The sequence below is a fragment of the Abrus precatorius genome, unplaced genomic scaffold (assembly GCF_003935025.1).
Source record: "Abrus precatorius isolate BTA unplaced genomic scaffold, Abrus_2018 Scaffold5, whole genome shotgun sequence".
In the NCBI taxonomy this organism is placed as follows: Eukaryota; Viridiplantae; Streptophyta; class Magnoliopsida; order Fabales; family Fabaceae; genus Abrus; species Abrus precatorius.
This window is the reverse complement of record NW_020874395.1, coordinates 14,211,693-14,228,215: the sequence shown is the minus strand read 5'-3', so window position 1 is coordinate 14,228,215 and position 16,523 is coordinate 14,211,693. Positions and strand designations below refer to the sequence as shown.

The 16,523-nt window shown below is 29.5% G+C and overlaps 2 protein-coding genes across 2 annotated transcripts; one reads left to right on the top strand and one right to left on the bottom strand.

The window, feature by feature from the left end:
• Window positions 1–261: 261 nt before the first annotated feature.
• On the bottom strand, window positions 262–5,249 carry LOC113867916 (monoacylglycerol lipase-like). Its single transcript, XM_027503426.1, has 7 exons — window positions 4,680–5,249; window positions 3,868–3,906; window positions 3,705–3,775; window positions 2,065–2,129; window positions 1,767–1,856; window positions 1,589–1,681; window positions 262–771 (listed from the first exon to the last, which is right to left on the bottom strand). The coding sequence occupies exons 1-7, from the start codon at window positions 5,087–5,089 to the stop codon at window positions 370–372; spliced, it is 1,170 nt and encodes a 389-aa protein (XP_027359227.1). The 5' UTR covers window positions 5,090–5,249; the 3' UTR covers window positions 262–369.
• A 2,950-nt stretch (window positions 5,250–8,199) lies between these two features.
• LOC113867243 (annexin D5-like) lies at window positions 8,200–13,045 on the top strand. Its single transcript, XM_027502419.1, has 6 exons — window positions 8,200–8,435; window positions 9,416–9,561; window positions 9,999–10,220; window positions 11,162–11,377; window positions 11,465–11,554; window positions 12,614–13,045. Exons 1-6 carry the CDS (start codon window positions 8,360–8,362, stop codon window positions 12,815–12,817), a joined length of 954 nt encoding a protein of 317 aa, XP_027358220.1. The 5' UTR covers window positions 8,200–8,359; the 3' UTR covers window positions 12,818–13,045.
• Window positions 13,046–16,523: the final 3,478 nt, after the last annotated feature.

Sequence of the window (16,523 nt, the reverse complement as noted above, 5' to 3'; positions counted from 1 at the left end):
CCATATTCTACAAACCTATAAACGTCAACTCTACCAATGAATGTATGTGGTGGTTTAAGTAACATCCCACGATTCTTTGAAAAGGTGGTGGTCTCTTCCGGACTTTAGTCTTTACTATCAAAATTCAGGAATGTCCCAAGGCACAAATAATTGATAACAATAAAAACTTATCCACCTAACTAATGTTTTAAATAAATGAAACAGATTAAATGATTTTCAGGATTCCAATTCAAAAATATGCCTCAGATTTTATATGGCTTCAAGTTTCTCTTGTCTCCACAACCCAATTGATCACTAGAGTGCTAATCAATCAAAATTTCTTTGGTTGGAAATTCTATGATATTTTTTCCCATATTGCTCTATCTTATTTCATATTCTATTATTCAGCCATTGAATTATGTCCTGAGTGATAGCTTCTCTTTCAGGTTCAAAAAGGAGGTCATGTGAGAACCCTTCATACAACTTGATAGTTTTGTCAGTAGAGGAAGCTTCTTCATACAACTTTTGAGAAGCATTAGGATCAGTAACAGAATCAACAGTTCCATGAAGAATAAGAAATGGAACTCTCAATTTTCTTAGATTTTGCTGCAAGTAGTTTGTAATTCGGAGAATCTCATAGCCAGTGCGTACTCTAAGAGATCCAGTACACACTAGTGGGTCTGAATATTTAGCAATTAGAGCCTCTGGATCTCTGGAAACTGGCATCCCTTTCTTATATGCAGAATTACATTGATATCTTGGCAGAAAAAATGAAATTATAGGAGCAAGTACCTGTCATGAAGAAAATATAGAGATGAGTTCCATTCACTGATGTATAAGCAACTATGCAATGTTGCATATATTCTGATGTGTAACGAAAGTGACACAAGGTATGGAATATTCATATAAATTAAACGTGTTCAGATACTTCACATCGATTAGAAATATAGCTAGAATATTTATTATAAGTATTAAAGTCTTGTATTGACTAAGACATGGCTACAATAGAACTTGTAAGGGTTTCAGTAATCCTCACTTTACGAGTTAGCTTTTGGGGTTGTTAGGCTTTAGCTTAAATTTAAGATGATATAGCTTATCATAGATCCAATAATGGGTCGGTCTTGACTGAATGAAAAACTGATTCACAGGTTTTTCTAGTGCAATTAACCTATTCCTGTGGATTTTCCAATACAACCTACCTAGGCCTGCTGCTTTCCCAAGTTAACCTATCTGGTTCCACGGCTTTCCTAGGGCAACCTACCAAGTTCTGCAGCTTTTCCAATGCAATATTAGAAAATATCAATCCTAAAATTTTTCCATTCCAAATGTTCAATCTTGAGTGTGAAAGGGTGTGAATTAACTTTTAGGAGTAAATTAGGTCTGGTGTTGCGCATGAGAAGAGTGTGTTAAGATGTCTCATGTAGGTTAAGAATATGAAGAGAATACTCCTTATAAAGTTTGGTTAATCCTTCTTATATAGAGATGAATTATATTATTTGATGTTTATGCAATTATGAAATGTTTTATACATTGTGATGTGTGATGAAGATGTTAGAAGGTATGCACTATAATTATATAAATTAGATGCAAACCAGCAGGGTGTGCTCACCACCAAAATTGGATGAGAAGGCTCAACTCCAACAGCTGGTGATGTGAATGTGGCACCAACTATGCTAGCTTCAACCTTTGGATCAAGCAGTGCCTACAATGTATATTTAGTAGTGCAAAGCTGAATCAATTTTTAGGTCCTGTACAGTTTCAAGAATCATATTTTATTTAGACCATACCTTAAGAATAATGGCTGCACCTGTTGAGTGTCCATAGCAGAAACATGGAAGCCCAGGATTTTCATTTAGAACCTTCTCAAGAAATACTTTCTGTTCATACAAAATAAAATAGTATATATCAGAACAAAGATAATTCATACAATAATGAAGTCTAAAAAAATACTACTTCCTAGTTCCCACCCACTACATCTCTTTTTCTCTTAACTGCTGACATGAAATGCAGATTTAAGACATAAGCCACAGCCCCTTTTATTTATACACACTATCCTACTAAATTTTTGTAGATTCTAGAACATACCATATCAGAAACAGCTTCATCAAGAGAATGGACATATGCATGCAGCCCATCACTTCCACCATGGCCTACGGAAGAGTTAAAAAAAAATCAGATTAAAGCAAATACTAGAAATGGAGCAGACAGAAATGAATACAACACAACTAGAGATTAGAAAATAAAGCATTTAAGTTTTCAGAAAAAAAAAATTAACAGGAACAGACATCCAATGTTCATGAAACTATCATCATCATAACAAATTGCTATATGCTTTAAATAGGGAACTTAAATAGTAAAAGAATGAACAAGTACAATTTAATTAGTACTTTATCATAATTTAAAGTCAGATCTTAATCTAATTCTTGGAGAAAAAGGAAGCGGTTGGTATGGTAATATGAGATGCATAATCAATGGCATGTTCCACTCTTGCTCTTGGAGGCCCCTGGGTGGGTAAATTAACTAAGCATAGTCCAAATAGGAATAAGAAAGGACAAAACTTAGGTAGTGTACTATAGATATTTTTTATGTTGTTCTCTAACTAAAATTTGAGTTTCACCTTAGTAATTCACGTAATAAAGGTCAGCATTAAAGATTGATACACCTTATAAAGGTGAAGTTCCGATCTTGATTAGAGAAAAATACCAAAAAGCAGTTTTGTCCTAATTAAAACATCTTGCTCATGCTTTTGAAAATGACCACATCAACCTCAAATGAAACACCCAAAATTCCAAAATAAAAGAAAATAAAGGGCAAAGAGCACTTATCTCTGTATAAAACTTCTCTGGGTTATCTATAATAAATGTACAATTGTTAATCTAAAATGAATCTATTTGATTTAGACTTAATGAATTAATTGCTTTATTCGTAAACAAACAAGTCAGACACTATACACCTAGATGATAAGCTTACTTATATATAGGAGCTTCACATGTTACTTTATCGCACAAATAGGGATCCAAATAATTTAGCCCTGCAACATCCAAATATAGATGCATGTTGAAGAACGATGACAAACAACTAAACTATTAGACAAAAGGAAGATATTATCACTGTCTTCTATAATCCAATGGAATAATCACATAAACAAAGAATGATATAAAATTTGTCAAATGAAAATTTTCATACTTGAAGTTTCTTAGTAGAAGATTTTATGTATGAAAATTCAGGATAATGAGGAAGAAATGACAATCATTGGGATAATATGGAATATCTAAAAGCTAAAATGCATATATGGGTAATAAATACATGATTTATGATCAATTAATACTAATCATGATTTTTCAAATTGGAATTAGCCCAATAGGTACTTCCATTTGCAGAATGAGGAATTCCCAACAAAATTGCAGGTCAGGCACTACTATAACTTTATCCTTATTTAATTGACATTGGTAACTCAAAATTATTTTGTAGAAATTGCAGAAATATGGTAAGCAAATCCTCCTCCATATCAAATACTGTAAAATAATAACAAGATGAAGCAGAATATAAGGTATATTAAAAAATATATATTTCTCATGCTAGGACATGGACAAGGACATGAGAATAGCTCTTAGCCTAATAAGGAAACCAAAGGATTTACGAAGTTCATGAATCAAAAGGAAAAGATACTATCATTCCTCCACATTTTGTGTAAGCATATAAATTATAATTGGGATCATACATACCAATCCAATCCATCCCATAAACCTTGTAGCCATTAGCATTCAAATGCTTTGCAAAATCATTATATCTGCCACTTTTAGAGTATAATGGAGATAGCTTCAGGAAAACAAGAAATAATATAAAATATGAATGACTTCAAATCTAGAATTGTAAAATATTACTAACCAGTGTTCATTAAGTCCATGCATAAGAAGAACAAGTCCCCTGCAAAAATAGTTCAGGTATATTAGCTGTAAATTCTACCAGCAAAAAAAGCAAAGTATTAAGGGAAAAAAAAAACACTAAAGGAATAAATGGGTAAGCTGTGTGTCACTGAAAAGGTCAATTTTCAAGCTCCTTAAAAAAACGAAATACCATTTGGGGTAGAAACTATGCATGTTATGCTATAACTGAATTCTTTGTTTTGAGGAAATAAAAACAAGGCACAAGATACAAATTAAATCAACATGAAATATCTATCTATCTATGTATAATTAAATCTTGACAAAAATATTAGCTAAGAAAAAGCATAAATATAGAACATCCAAAGAGCACAAGAACAATAAAGCAACCAATCACTCCTTGTCCAAGCAAATTGTTTAAATTTATGAAACAAATTTTGTGAAAACACACATAAAATCATAAAATTTCTCTATCCTGATTCTGTCATTTGACTCGTATACCTAATTAATTAAATAATTATGTTAACATTTCTTAGAGTTCATGCATTTTAACCATCTAAAAGTAATAACTTTTTATTAAAAAAATCTATTATATTTTTTATCCTTAATGTAATAAAATTGTCTCTTTTAATTGCTTAAAATTAACCTTTAAAACACTGTTAAAATTTTTCTTAATGATTCAGAACACTTTTCACTTTTCCTACCAAATAGCATTACTCTTATATATATATATATATATATATATATATATATATATATATATATTATTGTAATTATGAAAAATTCGTTGAAGAATGCATCGTTATATATACCTACCTGATCTTAACATTAGCTGGTGCCCAAGATTGTGTGAAAATGGTGTCACCCCTTCTTGTTCTCAAAAGCCAATACTTCCTCAGACAACTTTGATCAACATCCTCCACAACCCTTTTTATGGCCAACTCTCTTCTCGTGGTGGTGGTTAGATCCACTGCCTTTATTGCAGCACTCTTCCATGGCACCATCTTGGTTGGGACACGCACTACCGCCCCTTTCCGGTGGCACTCCGGCTGCTTCTCATCCTTGCAGCCGCTGCCGCCAAGTTTTTCCGCCGGCGACACCCTCCTCCGCCCTCTAAAGGGCAACAACAACAACATAACACCCGTATTTATCAACATCAACAAGCTCTTTAATGTTTTGAGAGATAACAAAGCGCTTTCCTTCAAAATGAATGCCTCTCTTGCCATTTTCTTCCAATCTACACAACTTTTGCCATTAACAATCCCTCTAATCTATCTTCTCATGTTACGTTGTTTTTTCTTATTTTTTTACGCGGAAAATATTAAACAAGAGATGAAAGAATAAAGTAGAAGAGAAGAGAAATTATGGGGAGTTTTGTTTATTATGATAAAATGCAGATGATAAAAATAGCTAAGAAAATGTGTTGCCAAATATAGGAGAAGTTAAAAAACCACGATGATGAGTGATGACAATATATATATACATGAAAGGACGTGAATTGCCGTAAAAGGACGTGAATGTGAGAATAAATATTAACCTTAGCGTTTTATTATAAATGAAAGAGGTTACAAATAATTTTTTAAATTAATCCTTCGACACAATTTAAGCTATTATTAGTATCTTAATTTTCAGTTTTATTTTACTTTTATTTTTCTTTATTTTAGTTATCTAACTTCAGCCCAAAAAATACAACACATTTCAACAAGTTAAGACTTAAACTTAAAATCACAAGTTAAGTTGTGATAATTTTATGTTAATTAATTTACATGTTTAATAATATTTATCTAATAACACATTCTATTAAATAAATTTACTGTTACATTTTCATAATATATATTCCTTTCTTTGAATTTACCAATATTTCAAATAATCAAGAATATAAATAGAGGCTTTTTTTTTATAGGACTATAAGCATTTTTTAAAAGCAAAATTAGTAAATTAATTTTTTATCTTTTAATTTTATTTTAATTTATTTTTTTAACTTTTTCATTTTGATTCTTTAACTTATAAAAAATGTACGTGTTTAAAATAAGTTTTTTTATAAAAATATTAATTTTGTTATTAATTACTATTTTCTTCCTTCTTATATTCAACAAATACATAATATAGTCTAATAAAGTTTTCAACTATCACTTTTTCTTTTATGTTTTATTTCCTTCCTCCTCTTACTTATAATTCATTCCTTTATGATCCATTTATCCTCTTCCTTCAAATTTTGATAAAAATTTTCTTTTTATTAATGAATTTTCTAGTTGAGTTTTGAAGTCATAGAAAATGAGAAGAGAGGCAATAATGTCAACATCAAACACATATAGAATAACAATGAGAATTTTAATGGATACAAAACCTTTGTTAAAGAAGAAAAAAAAATGATATGATTTTTTGTTGGATAAGATATAAAAAATTCTTCAAGCACCTTGCTGGCTTATTCAAACCACACAATTTGATTTAAATTGAAAGTAAAGAGAGAAAGAGACACAAGGATTTGAAGCTTTCTGGTTACATGTTTGGCCCTTTGACGTGTGCTATATGTTCTACTTTTGCTATTTTTTGTTTTACAAATGGTTACTAGCCATGAATTGCTAATTGCCTCTAGATCTCTTCTCATTCCTCATTCTCTTGTTCTTTTTCATCTTCCACCTCTAATTCTAAGTTATGTTTTACTTTTGGTATTTTTGTTTTACAAAAATAAAAAATAAAAAATTACCCCCCCCCTTCTTACCCTTTACTTTAAAGTTTCAAGTTTTCATTATTATTTAGCTAAAAATTTCGACTATTTGAATACCAAAATCTTCTTTTGAATACAAATAAGGAAAATAAGGAAGAAAAGATAAAAAAAACAATAAGGATGAGAAAAAAAGGTTTGAAATATTGAAAATGTCATTTGGTTCATTCCTAATCGAAGGGTTGAATCAGTGAATCTGATCTTATTTTGTGATTATGAATGGTTAACTATCTGATTGAAGCATTTCATATTTAAATGTTTGAAATATTTGTATCAGATGGTTCCTTAACTAATGGTCCAAAACGGGCATTGGGTTAGGTAACTTACAAAGTTTTTATAACATCAAAATTTGGTGTTAGATTCACGTTTATTCATTTTTAACAAAAAATCAAACTTAATTAAATACAAGTTTTAGCATAAATTGGATTTTCTCTTGCAATGGATACTGTCAGAGGAAAATTTGTTCGGTGAAAGAGAATCAAATAGGAAGGAAAATGAATAAATGAAGAGGGTAACTGATAAAAAAAAAAGCTTAAATAATGTTTCGCTTCTTCAAAAAATTTTTATTTTTATTTTTAATTTAGTTTTTCACTTTTATCTTATCTCTTTATTAACAATTTGTTAACTTGTTTTGTTGATTGTTTACATAATATTTAAATTAGCTTGTATAATTTGACCGAGACATATCAAACAAACTGTATTATTAACAATATAATTTTTGTATTTTTAATGAAATTTTAGGCTATAAAATTAAAATTTTTAAAATTAAGATTTAAAATTACGAATGAAGTAAAATTAGTATATAAAGTGAAAGTGTATACAGTTATTTTGTTCTAGTTTATTTTTTTAAAATGCCAAATAAAGAAAACAACTCCGAGAAAGTAAATATTATAAGAAAACTGAAATTTTATTTATAAAAAAAAAAGACTAAAAGAAAGGATTTTTTTAAACGTGATATAAATATAAAAATTTTTACATTCAATTTAAGTTTTTTATTTAACTTAAATTTAGTGGGTTATAATTTATTATCGTTAGATTTAAATTAAATAAAAAATTTAGATTAGATGTAAAAAAATCATATATATATATATATATATATATATATATATATATATATATATATCCTTTTAATTTTACAAAATTCATTTAACAATATAAGAATATGAAGGCCCGTGTTTCACGTGTTCAAGTCGGAGAGATTGGTACAAGATTTTAAATAAAGGATGGGCCATCCCAACCCATCCAAAGGTTTACTCATTAAAAACAATAATCATTCTTGTACCATTAAAGATGATATTTATAAATATTTTTTATCTGTAAGATATTATATATATATAATAATAATAATTTAAGGATCAGATTGCTAATTTAATTATTTCTAATCAGAAAGTCAACTAAAAATTATAAAAGATTTGAAAAAGCACATATACTGAACATTTCTTTAGCCGTTGACTGGGTTTGAAGAACATAAGATAAAAAAACGAAAAGCACATATTTTGATCCACTAGCTTAGTTGGCCAGTTCCATTATCCAAAATTTAGATATTGAATATTATATATAAATTTTCTTGCATTATTAAAAAGCACACATCTTTAATTTTTTATTTTTCATATACACGTTGTCAAAAATATTTGTGCAAGTTGTGGGGACGGATAAAAACGAATAATTGCTTTCTTGAATCCAATCCAAGTTAAGAACAGTTGTTGCATTGAATTCACACCATTGATTTTCTCTTCTCAGACACAACTTCTCTGTATTTCCATAGAGGAAGATGGCTACCTTGATTGTACCTCCAGTTCGTCCTTCTCCCAGAGATGATGCCATGCAACTTTACCGTGCTTTCAAGGGTACCCTTTTTCTCTCTCTCTCTCTAGAATTGTTGGCGATGATGTTGCATGCATGTAATCTTGCCTTAGGAACCTTAACTAGGTAGTTGTTTGGTTGAAACTGCCATTTGAGGAAGAGGGGGGACATTAATTTTCAAGTGCATTTCAACATGTGTTTTAATTTAAACTTGTATTATGAGGAACAAACACATTTAATGAACTGCAAGTGATAAAAGCATAAAATTGAAATGATTTTGCATGTCTCATAAGTGGCGTCAATTTCTTAGGGAAATTGTTCTAAATCAATGTGTTTATTTGTGCATTCTTTCTTAATCATTTTGCATACTTTGGGCTATAACTGCAGAAAGGTCTTTGAAGTCTTGAAACCAGCCATGAGACAAGTCCTATAAGCATCCTTAACTTGTTATATTATGTTAAAGGCTAAGCGATATCCTTAAGTGCATTTTTATGTTTTTCAACAAAAACATTTCTATACTTGTTCCCTTAGGGCACTAGTTAGCATTTTTCAATATTGATGATGAATGTTACTAGATCTTTGCCTAGATTTCTATTTTTATGGATTATTTTTCATCTAACTTTATTTTGGAAATAGATGTTCTATGATCTGTGGTTGCTACCTAGAAATGATTCTTCTTACATAGAGATTACTCCCAAAGAGTGTAGTCATACTCCTTTAGATTTGCTCTACCGCAGCTGCTAAGGCTTGGTTTGGGAGTTGGTTTTTGGGAGAAAGGAGAGGGAAGAGGAAGACTTATGTAATGGTTATCTTTGTTTGAGAGTTTTTAGATGAGACGAGGAGGGTTTATAAACCTTCCAAAACCCACCTAATCCCATGTTTTTAAGTTCTCCTAATTTGAAAGGTTTTGTATTAACGCTCTGTCCTCCCTTACCCTTCATACCTTTTTCTTTCCTCTCCCTCCCAACTCTCAAACAAAGACTAAGTCTTTGTTTAATTTTATTCTAATTCTGTGCTTTCACAGGTTTTGGGTGTGATACTAGTGCTGTTATTAATATTCTAGCCCATCGAGATGCTACACAACGTGCTTACATCCAACAAGAATACAAAGCGATGTACTCTGAGGAACTTCCCAAACGCTTAGCTTCAGAACTTAGAGGAAAGTTAGAGGTGCTAAACTACTAATATAACTAATGAACTCAATTTCATGTGTTGGAGTAAATTTCCAGATATCATGTCACATTATTCATTTGTTATATGTAGATATACCGCTGTATAGATTAACAAAATCATAGTTATTTTAAAATTTCGAATACTGCTGTACTCTGAGGAATTGTTTTCTGTTTTTTCAATTTCAAATACAAATTTGCCACCTTGTTTTTATTCTCTTCTCTATTTTCAAAGATTTGTACAGAAAACACTGAAAACAGAAGAAAAAGTTGTTTTCAGTCTTTCTTGTATAAATATTTGAAAACAGGAAACAAAATGAAAACAAGACAACAATTTTGTAATTAAAACTGAAAACAGAAAACATTTTATGAAACCAAACAGCCCCTAAATGTTAGCCAACATTTGTTTGTTTTTCTTTCATTGTTTCTGTTTATCAGACTGCAGTTCTTCTCTGGATGCATGACCCTGCACGACGTGATGCAACAATTATTAGGAAGTCTCTAACAGCTGATAACAAAACCCTTGAAAGTGCTACTGAAGTAATATGTTCACGCACTCCATCCCAGCTACAATATCTAAAACAGATCTACCATTCCATGTTTGGTGTTTATCTTGAGCATGATATTCAAACAAACACTTCCCCTGGGGATCATCAAAAGGTGAGGTTTCTATTTGTGACTTTAATGAAAGGAACCTGAGCTATTGTGAATTAGTCATCTTAGGGGATCTTAAGCTAACAATCTATGTGTTGTTTGTCTTGAGCATATGGCATCAAAAGAAACACCTCAGGGGATAATAAAAAAGTATACTTTCTCTGTGTCATTATGTGTGGCTTTTAGGAAAGACACCTTAGCTATCACAAGTTAGTCCCATTTAGGGTTCTCTCTGTTAGCTGAAGAATTCATAATTATTCTCCTATCTTGGTACTTCTTCCATTTATAGAGCATGACATTAGATAAGATCTTTTGAGTGTTTATTTCTCTCTAGATTTAGAATGTTAAGGGTTAAAATTCACTTAGGATTCCAGATGTGTATCATTTATCATGGTATCGAGTAGTCTATCTGTAAAAGTCATAGATATTCAGTATAGGACATCAACTTTTACATTGTCATCCGTGATGATCTTATGAAGTGATACTAATGTATATCATTCTTTGTTTCCTGGATAGTACTTCTTTGATGATCTACTTCCTAGATAGTAAATAGTTATTATATTGTGGCCAGGTATTCATATCCATCTTTTCATATCTAATAAATTTACAAAAGTCTTGTGGCCTTCATCTCTGGCTCACCATTTTTTTGATGGATCACTTAAGGTAAGGCTCTCTACTTACTTCATTGAAGACAATATCCACAAAGGCAGGAAAATCATCTGGTTAATCGGTTTATTATAATGTGCAAGTATGTATGTGACATTGCACATACTTCTTTGAGGGAACACTGTACCTTCTTTCTTGGTTTGTAACATTTCTCATAGGATAGAAATGGAAAATTTTTGTCTCATAGGATAGCAATATCATGATAGCATCTGAGTTCCTTTCAAGTTATTAAAATAATGAGCAGCTGTTATTGACCCCTTAATGTAAAATACTTGTTTCAGATCTTGCTTTCATATATAAGCACACCTCGCCCCGAAGGCTTTGAGGTTAATAGAGAAATTGCTCAGAAGGATGCAAAGGTTCTTTACAAAGCAGGGGAGAAGAAACTAGGAACTGATGAAAAGACTTTTATCCACATATTCAGTGAACGGAGTGCAGCACATTTGGCTGCTGTCAGTTCTTATTACCATGATATGTATGGTCACTCGCTAAAGAAGGTGTATTCACCACTTTTAGTTTATTTCTTTAAATGTATTCTTTCTTGAGGTATTTTCTGGTGCTTATTCAACCTGAATTAATATCAGGCAGTAAAAAATGAAACATCTGGGCGCTTTGCTCATGCACTTCTGACTATAGTTCAATGTGCGGTTAATCCAGGAAAGTATTTTGCAAAGGTATTCACTTTCACTTCAACTTTTTGGTAATTGCTTCTTGCAATGCTATAGGAACAATCTTTTTGTTCGATGACAAATGGAAGATAATCATGCTAGGCTTATTGTTAAAAATTTAAATTGACGAGGGTGGGTAATTGGGTATTGGAAAATTGGGTATTGGAAAAAAGTATTTTGACTATTTCTACATGCATGCTTGTGGTTCATAAGGAAGGAACAATAGTTGAAGTTTTAGCATTTCCAAATGACTTTCAGAAACAAATGAACCATATAATAAAAAATGAGAGACTATATAATCATTTGATATGTTTCTCTATGATCTACTTATTTAGCCGGAGTATTGTAATTTGCATCAACTAATTTTCCTACTTTTCCTTGTTATTTATCTATTTCATGCATGTAATCAGAGGAACTAGATTATCCTGTGAAATGACAAAGTTATGAATTAACCTAAACATTTACAACTTCTGTAAACTATATTTGCACTATCCAATATGCAAGGAATCTTAGGCTTTGTTTGAGAGTTTGGAGGGAAAGGGAAGAAAAGGGAGGAGGGAGGAGAGTGAATAAAAAATCTTCCAAATTGGGAGAACCAAAAAAACATGAGCTTAGGATGGTTTTGGAGGGTTTATAAACCCTCCCCCTCTCATCTAGAGACTCCCAAATAAGGGTTGTCACTAAATAAACCTTCCTCTTCCCTCCCTTTCCCCCCCAAAACTAATTCTCAAACAAAGTCTAAGGTTATTTAAAATAAGCAGGTTGTATTAGCTAAGTCATTTGGCTTTGTATAACTTTTGGTCATTGGTAGTATTAATATCCCACATCAACTACAGATATAATCTAAGTAGATCTTATACATAAGTAATTAGGACTAGGAGTATACACATGTAATTGCTTCTTTGTTGTGATTTTCTCTATTCCTTATGCCTTGTCATATCTTCCAGAGGCAAAAAACCAAGCCAATATATTTGGGAATTGATTTTGCAAATATGAACGAGGGAACCTTATAAAATATCTTACAATCATGACACAGTTGTACCTTCACATTTTGTCACCATGCAGGTGTTGCATAAGGCAATGAAAGGTTTGGGGACTGATGATTCCACACTCATAAGGGTCATTGTGACAAGGACTGAGATTGATATGCAGTATATCAAAGCAGAATATTCAAAGAAATACAAGAAAATGCTGAACGATGAAGTTCACTCGGAAACATCTGGCGACTACCGGGCTTTTCTTCTTGCACTTTTGGGTCCCAATCACTAGCCAAAGATGTTCAATGATGTTTCAGGTGGAATAAATTCACCCTTTGATGTTTAAAGTATGAAAACAACATTTCGAATTTGATTTGTTATGCTTTGAGAGCATTTTCTACACTCGTGTTTATGAACTTGTGTGTTTGTTAGTGTAATGCACAGATGAATTGTGTATTTAGTTTGCATAACTAATGTCTTTACTTGTTTCTGCAATATATTATCCATTCAATGTTACTCAGATGATCATGATTAAATTTAAGTAGTTGTACTGAAAATTAATGTTGATTATCTGTAAGATTTAAGGGTATAGAGTAGTTCTTATCATATCTTACTGAATACAGTTTCTATAGTAATTAGGCGGGTAACCGTTTATAATATGTTATTTCAGAACTACGACGCATGGATGGGGAATCTTCATAAGTTTTTTCTGCTAAAAAATATTGAACTATATATATATATATATATATATATATATATATATATATATATATTCTGTGAAATAATCGAAACTCCTATTCGAACAGTTTGACAACTTCAACTTTATTTTCTAAATTCTAAATATAATTTATTTTATTGGGTAAGGAACAATGTTATATTTCTTTATAATGATTTCACATAGAGCTTTTTCTCCATATTATTTTTTGTTTGATTATTTATTGATGATGCCGAATTAAGTGCATGATTTTTGTAAAATTTATACAATTTGGTCTTAATTTTTATAAATTTTATTAGGATATAATTTCTACTTTTTTACAAATTATTATTTTTAGTTTTTATAATTACAAGTTGACACTTAACAATATCTCAATATACTTAGAGAAACTATATTCTAATAAAAATATTATAGAAACTAAATTTAAATTGAGTAATTTTTATAGAATAAAATGAAATTTTTAAGTAAACCTAATTAAGAAACTTGTTACACATATTACTTAAATTTTATTTGATTTCTCGTCCCAAAATATGTCTAAACATGCATTTGTCCCAATTATATTTTATTATATTATTAAATTTTAAATGTTATTTAACATTTAATGTGATTATATTTATTCTTTTCATTTTTTTTATCTCTCTATCCAAACAATACAAAGAAAAATTATCATTTTTCTTCTATATTTTTTTTTTTCAATTTTTTTGTTTTCTCTTCACATCCAAATAAAACAATTGAAAAGCTACTCAATATGCTGGATTTTCTTTTAATCTCAGAGTTATGGTGTTTGGATCTTTCTTCATAAGTTGTTAGTGTAGAACCAGTAGTTCCAACTTTGAACACAATGAAAAATGTATTGGCTTTATTTTTATTTTTTTTTAAAAAAGCAGTTATTTCCGTACACTTTATTCAAAACGAAGTCTTAACTAGTTTTATAAGACAACGTTGTAGAATAAGCTCAGTAGGACATGTATAAATATATAAATGTAATCAATAATAGATTTTTAATTTTATTTCAGAAAAAACATTAAAGTTAATGATAAAAATATATTAATATTATTTTTAATTAAAAAATTATTTGTAATTCTTTAATCAATATTAATTAGCATTTATATAAAAGGCAAATGCTAAATAGTGCTTTAAGGAAGGGCATTATTTTTTTATCCAATGTTTGAGACTAAAAGGCAGCTTTTAAGTTTAAAAGATCCAACACTAATCTCAACTTATAGTTCATAGTTACTGCTAGTCTTAAAAAATTTACACAAGGTAAGCTGTGAACGAAAAATCTCTTACTAAATAGATTGATTCCACACATATGAACATAATGGGGCATTACACTATCCTTCGAATAGCACTGTTTAAAAATTCATACATATGTTTTTGTTTTTGTTTTTTTTTGGAAAATATAATAAATACATATACTTCTATAATTTTTAATGCAATTCTAATAAAAATATATCACTTTTAAGTTCTTTATTAATGTCCTAAAAACACTAGTTAACAATACCTTGTATAAAAATCTTGATGATGTTATAGATTTAACTTTTTCTACATTTTTTGTATGTATATAAAACTTTAAGGCAGACCCTTCTAGATTGATCAGAAAAAAACTCAGTCAAAGGGAAGGACTTTAGGTATTACTTAATAATAACATGCATGAAAATTTTGAAGGATTTTGTCAGTGCATAATGAGTACAGATAGGTCCATTTATTGCTCAAGGCCCACGAAACGTGTAAGACAAATTGACCCAACCAAACCAAAGAAATACCATATATTTATAAGATTTTTATTTTTTGTTGGCAAATTAATGATTAAAGAAACAGTAATAGTTAAGAATGTGTTTGGTTGAGTAAATGAATTAAATTAGAATACAAATTTATTTGATCACAAAACTTATTTCATAAAGTTGTATAAAAAATGTCCGCATATTCCATGAATAATAATTTTTCCTTGTATGCTCACTTTTCTTAATATTTATAGTGTTTGTTTTTGTTAGAATAGAATTAGAAATGATATAAAAGTTAAGAAAAAATGAATAAGAGAATGATAAATTCTTTTGTATATATTAGAATAACATAATCCGTGTATTATATTAATTTATATTTTGTCTATTTTGAATATATGAAAAAAACGGATAAAATAAATTTATTGGCTAAAATTATGAATTATATCTTATTGGTTAAATAAATATAAAAATAAAATAAATATATTTATCCTAAGTTTAATTTAGATAAATTTCTAAAAAAGTTTGTTTAAGAAAAAATAAATAAAACTTCTCTCATAAATTAAAAAGAATTTACATTTATCTATTTTTATAAACTCTTTTATTTAAATTTTCTAAAATTTTAAAAAAATATTTTTAACTTATAATAAAAATTTTATTTATTTTTTGCATTAATTATTTAAAAAGGTTTATCGGCCTTATTCTATTCTTTTATCTCGTCCATTAAACAAATCTAAATTGCAACAAAACCAACAAACATAAGAAAAGAGAGAAGAAAATTACAGTCCCAAAGATGAATAAATATATCAAGAAATTAACAAATAAATGTGAGATTGAGGAAGCGTGTTCAAATAAAACTACTGAATGTCTCCTGATATGTGATCTTCGATGATTCATTAGCCCCCACATTGGTATATCAATTATATATTGTGAATTTATGGTGATAGTCAATTCATCAATCTCTTTCGTTTCTCCAAGTGTGTTTACATCATCATGCCAAAATAATTCAGACACATTGTATGCAATTATTAGTGTTTCACTCTCTCAACACTTGAACCAAAGTTAGCCAATGTTATATGATTTTTAATATTATCCCCAAAATGAAACAACCACTAATAAAGAGGTTTGCAATTTTCAATATATAATACACGAAGCCCTCACTGAGTGGGGTTGGAGAGATAGATCGATACACCAAGTCTTACTCTTGTAAATAGAGAAATTGTTTCTAAAATTAGCAAAATTTATTTATAATTTTTTAAAGTAATTTTTGTGTTATTATCTAATTAAATTATAGAATTTTTATCAATATAAAACTAATTTTAAATGAGAATTAAAAGTTCTTTTTATTGTATTTAAGTTTTGTTCTTCTAAAATTTAATCTTGTGTGATCATATAATAAATAACAAATTATCATTGTCAAGATATCTACTCGTCCTCAGTTAATATAATAAAATACAAAGATATAATGAGAAATCATTTATCTTGAAGGTGAAATGGAGGGGCTAATTAAGCCCTTAACAACCTAAATGTTCTAATATATATTTATATATAGTTTCCTTGCA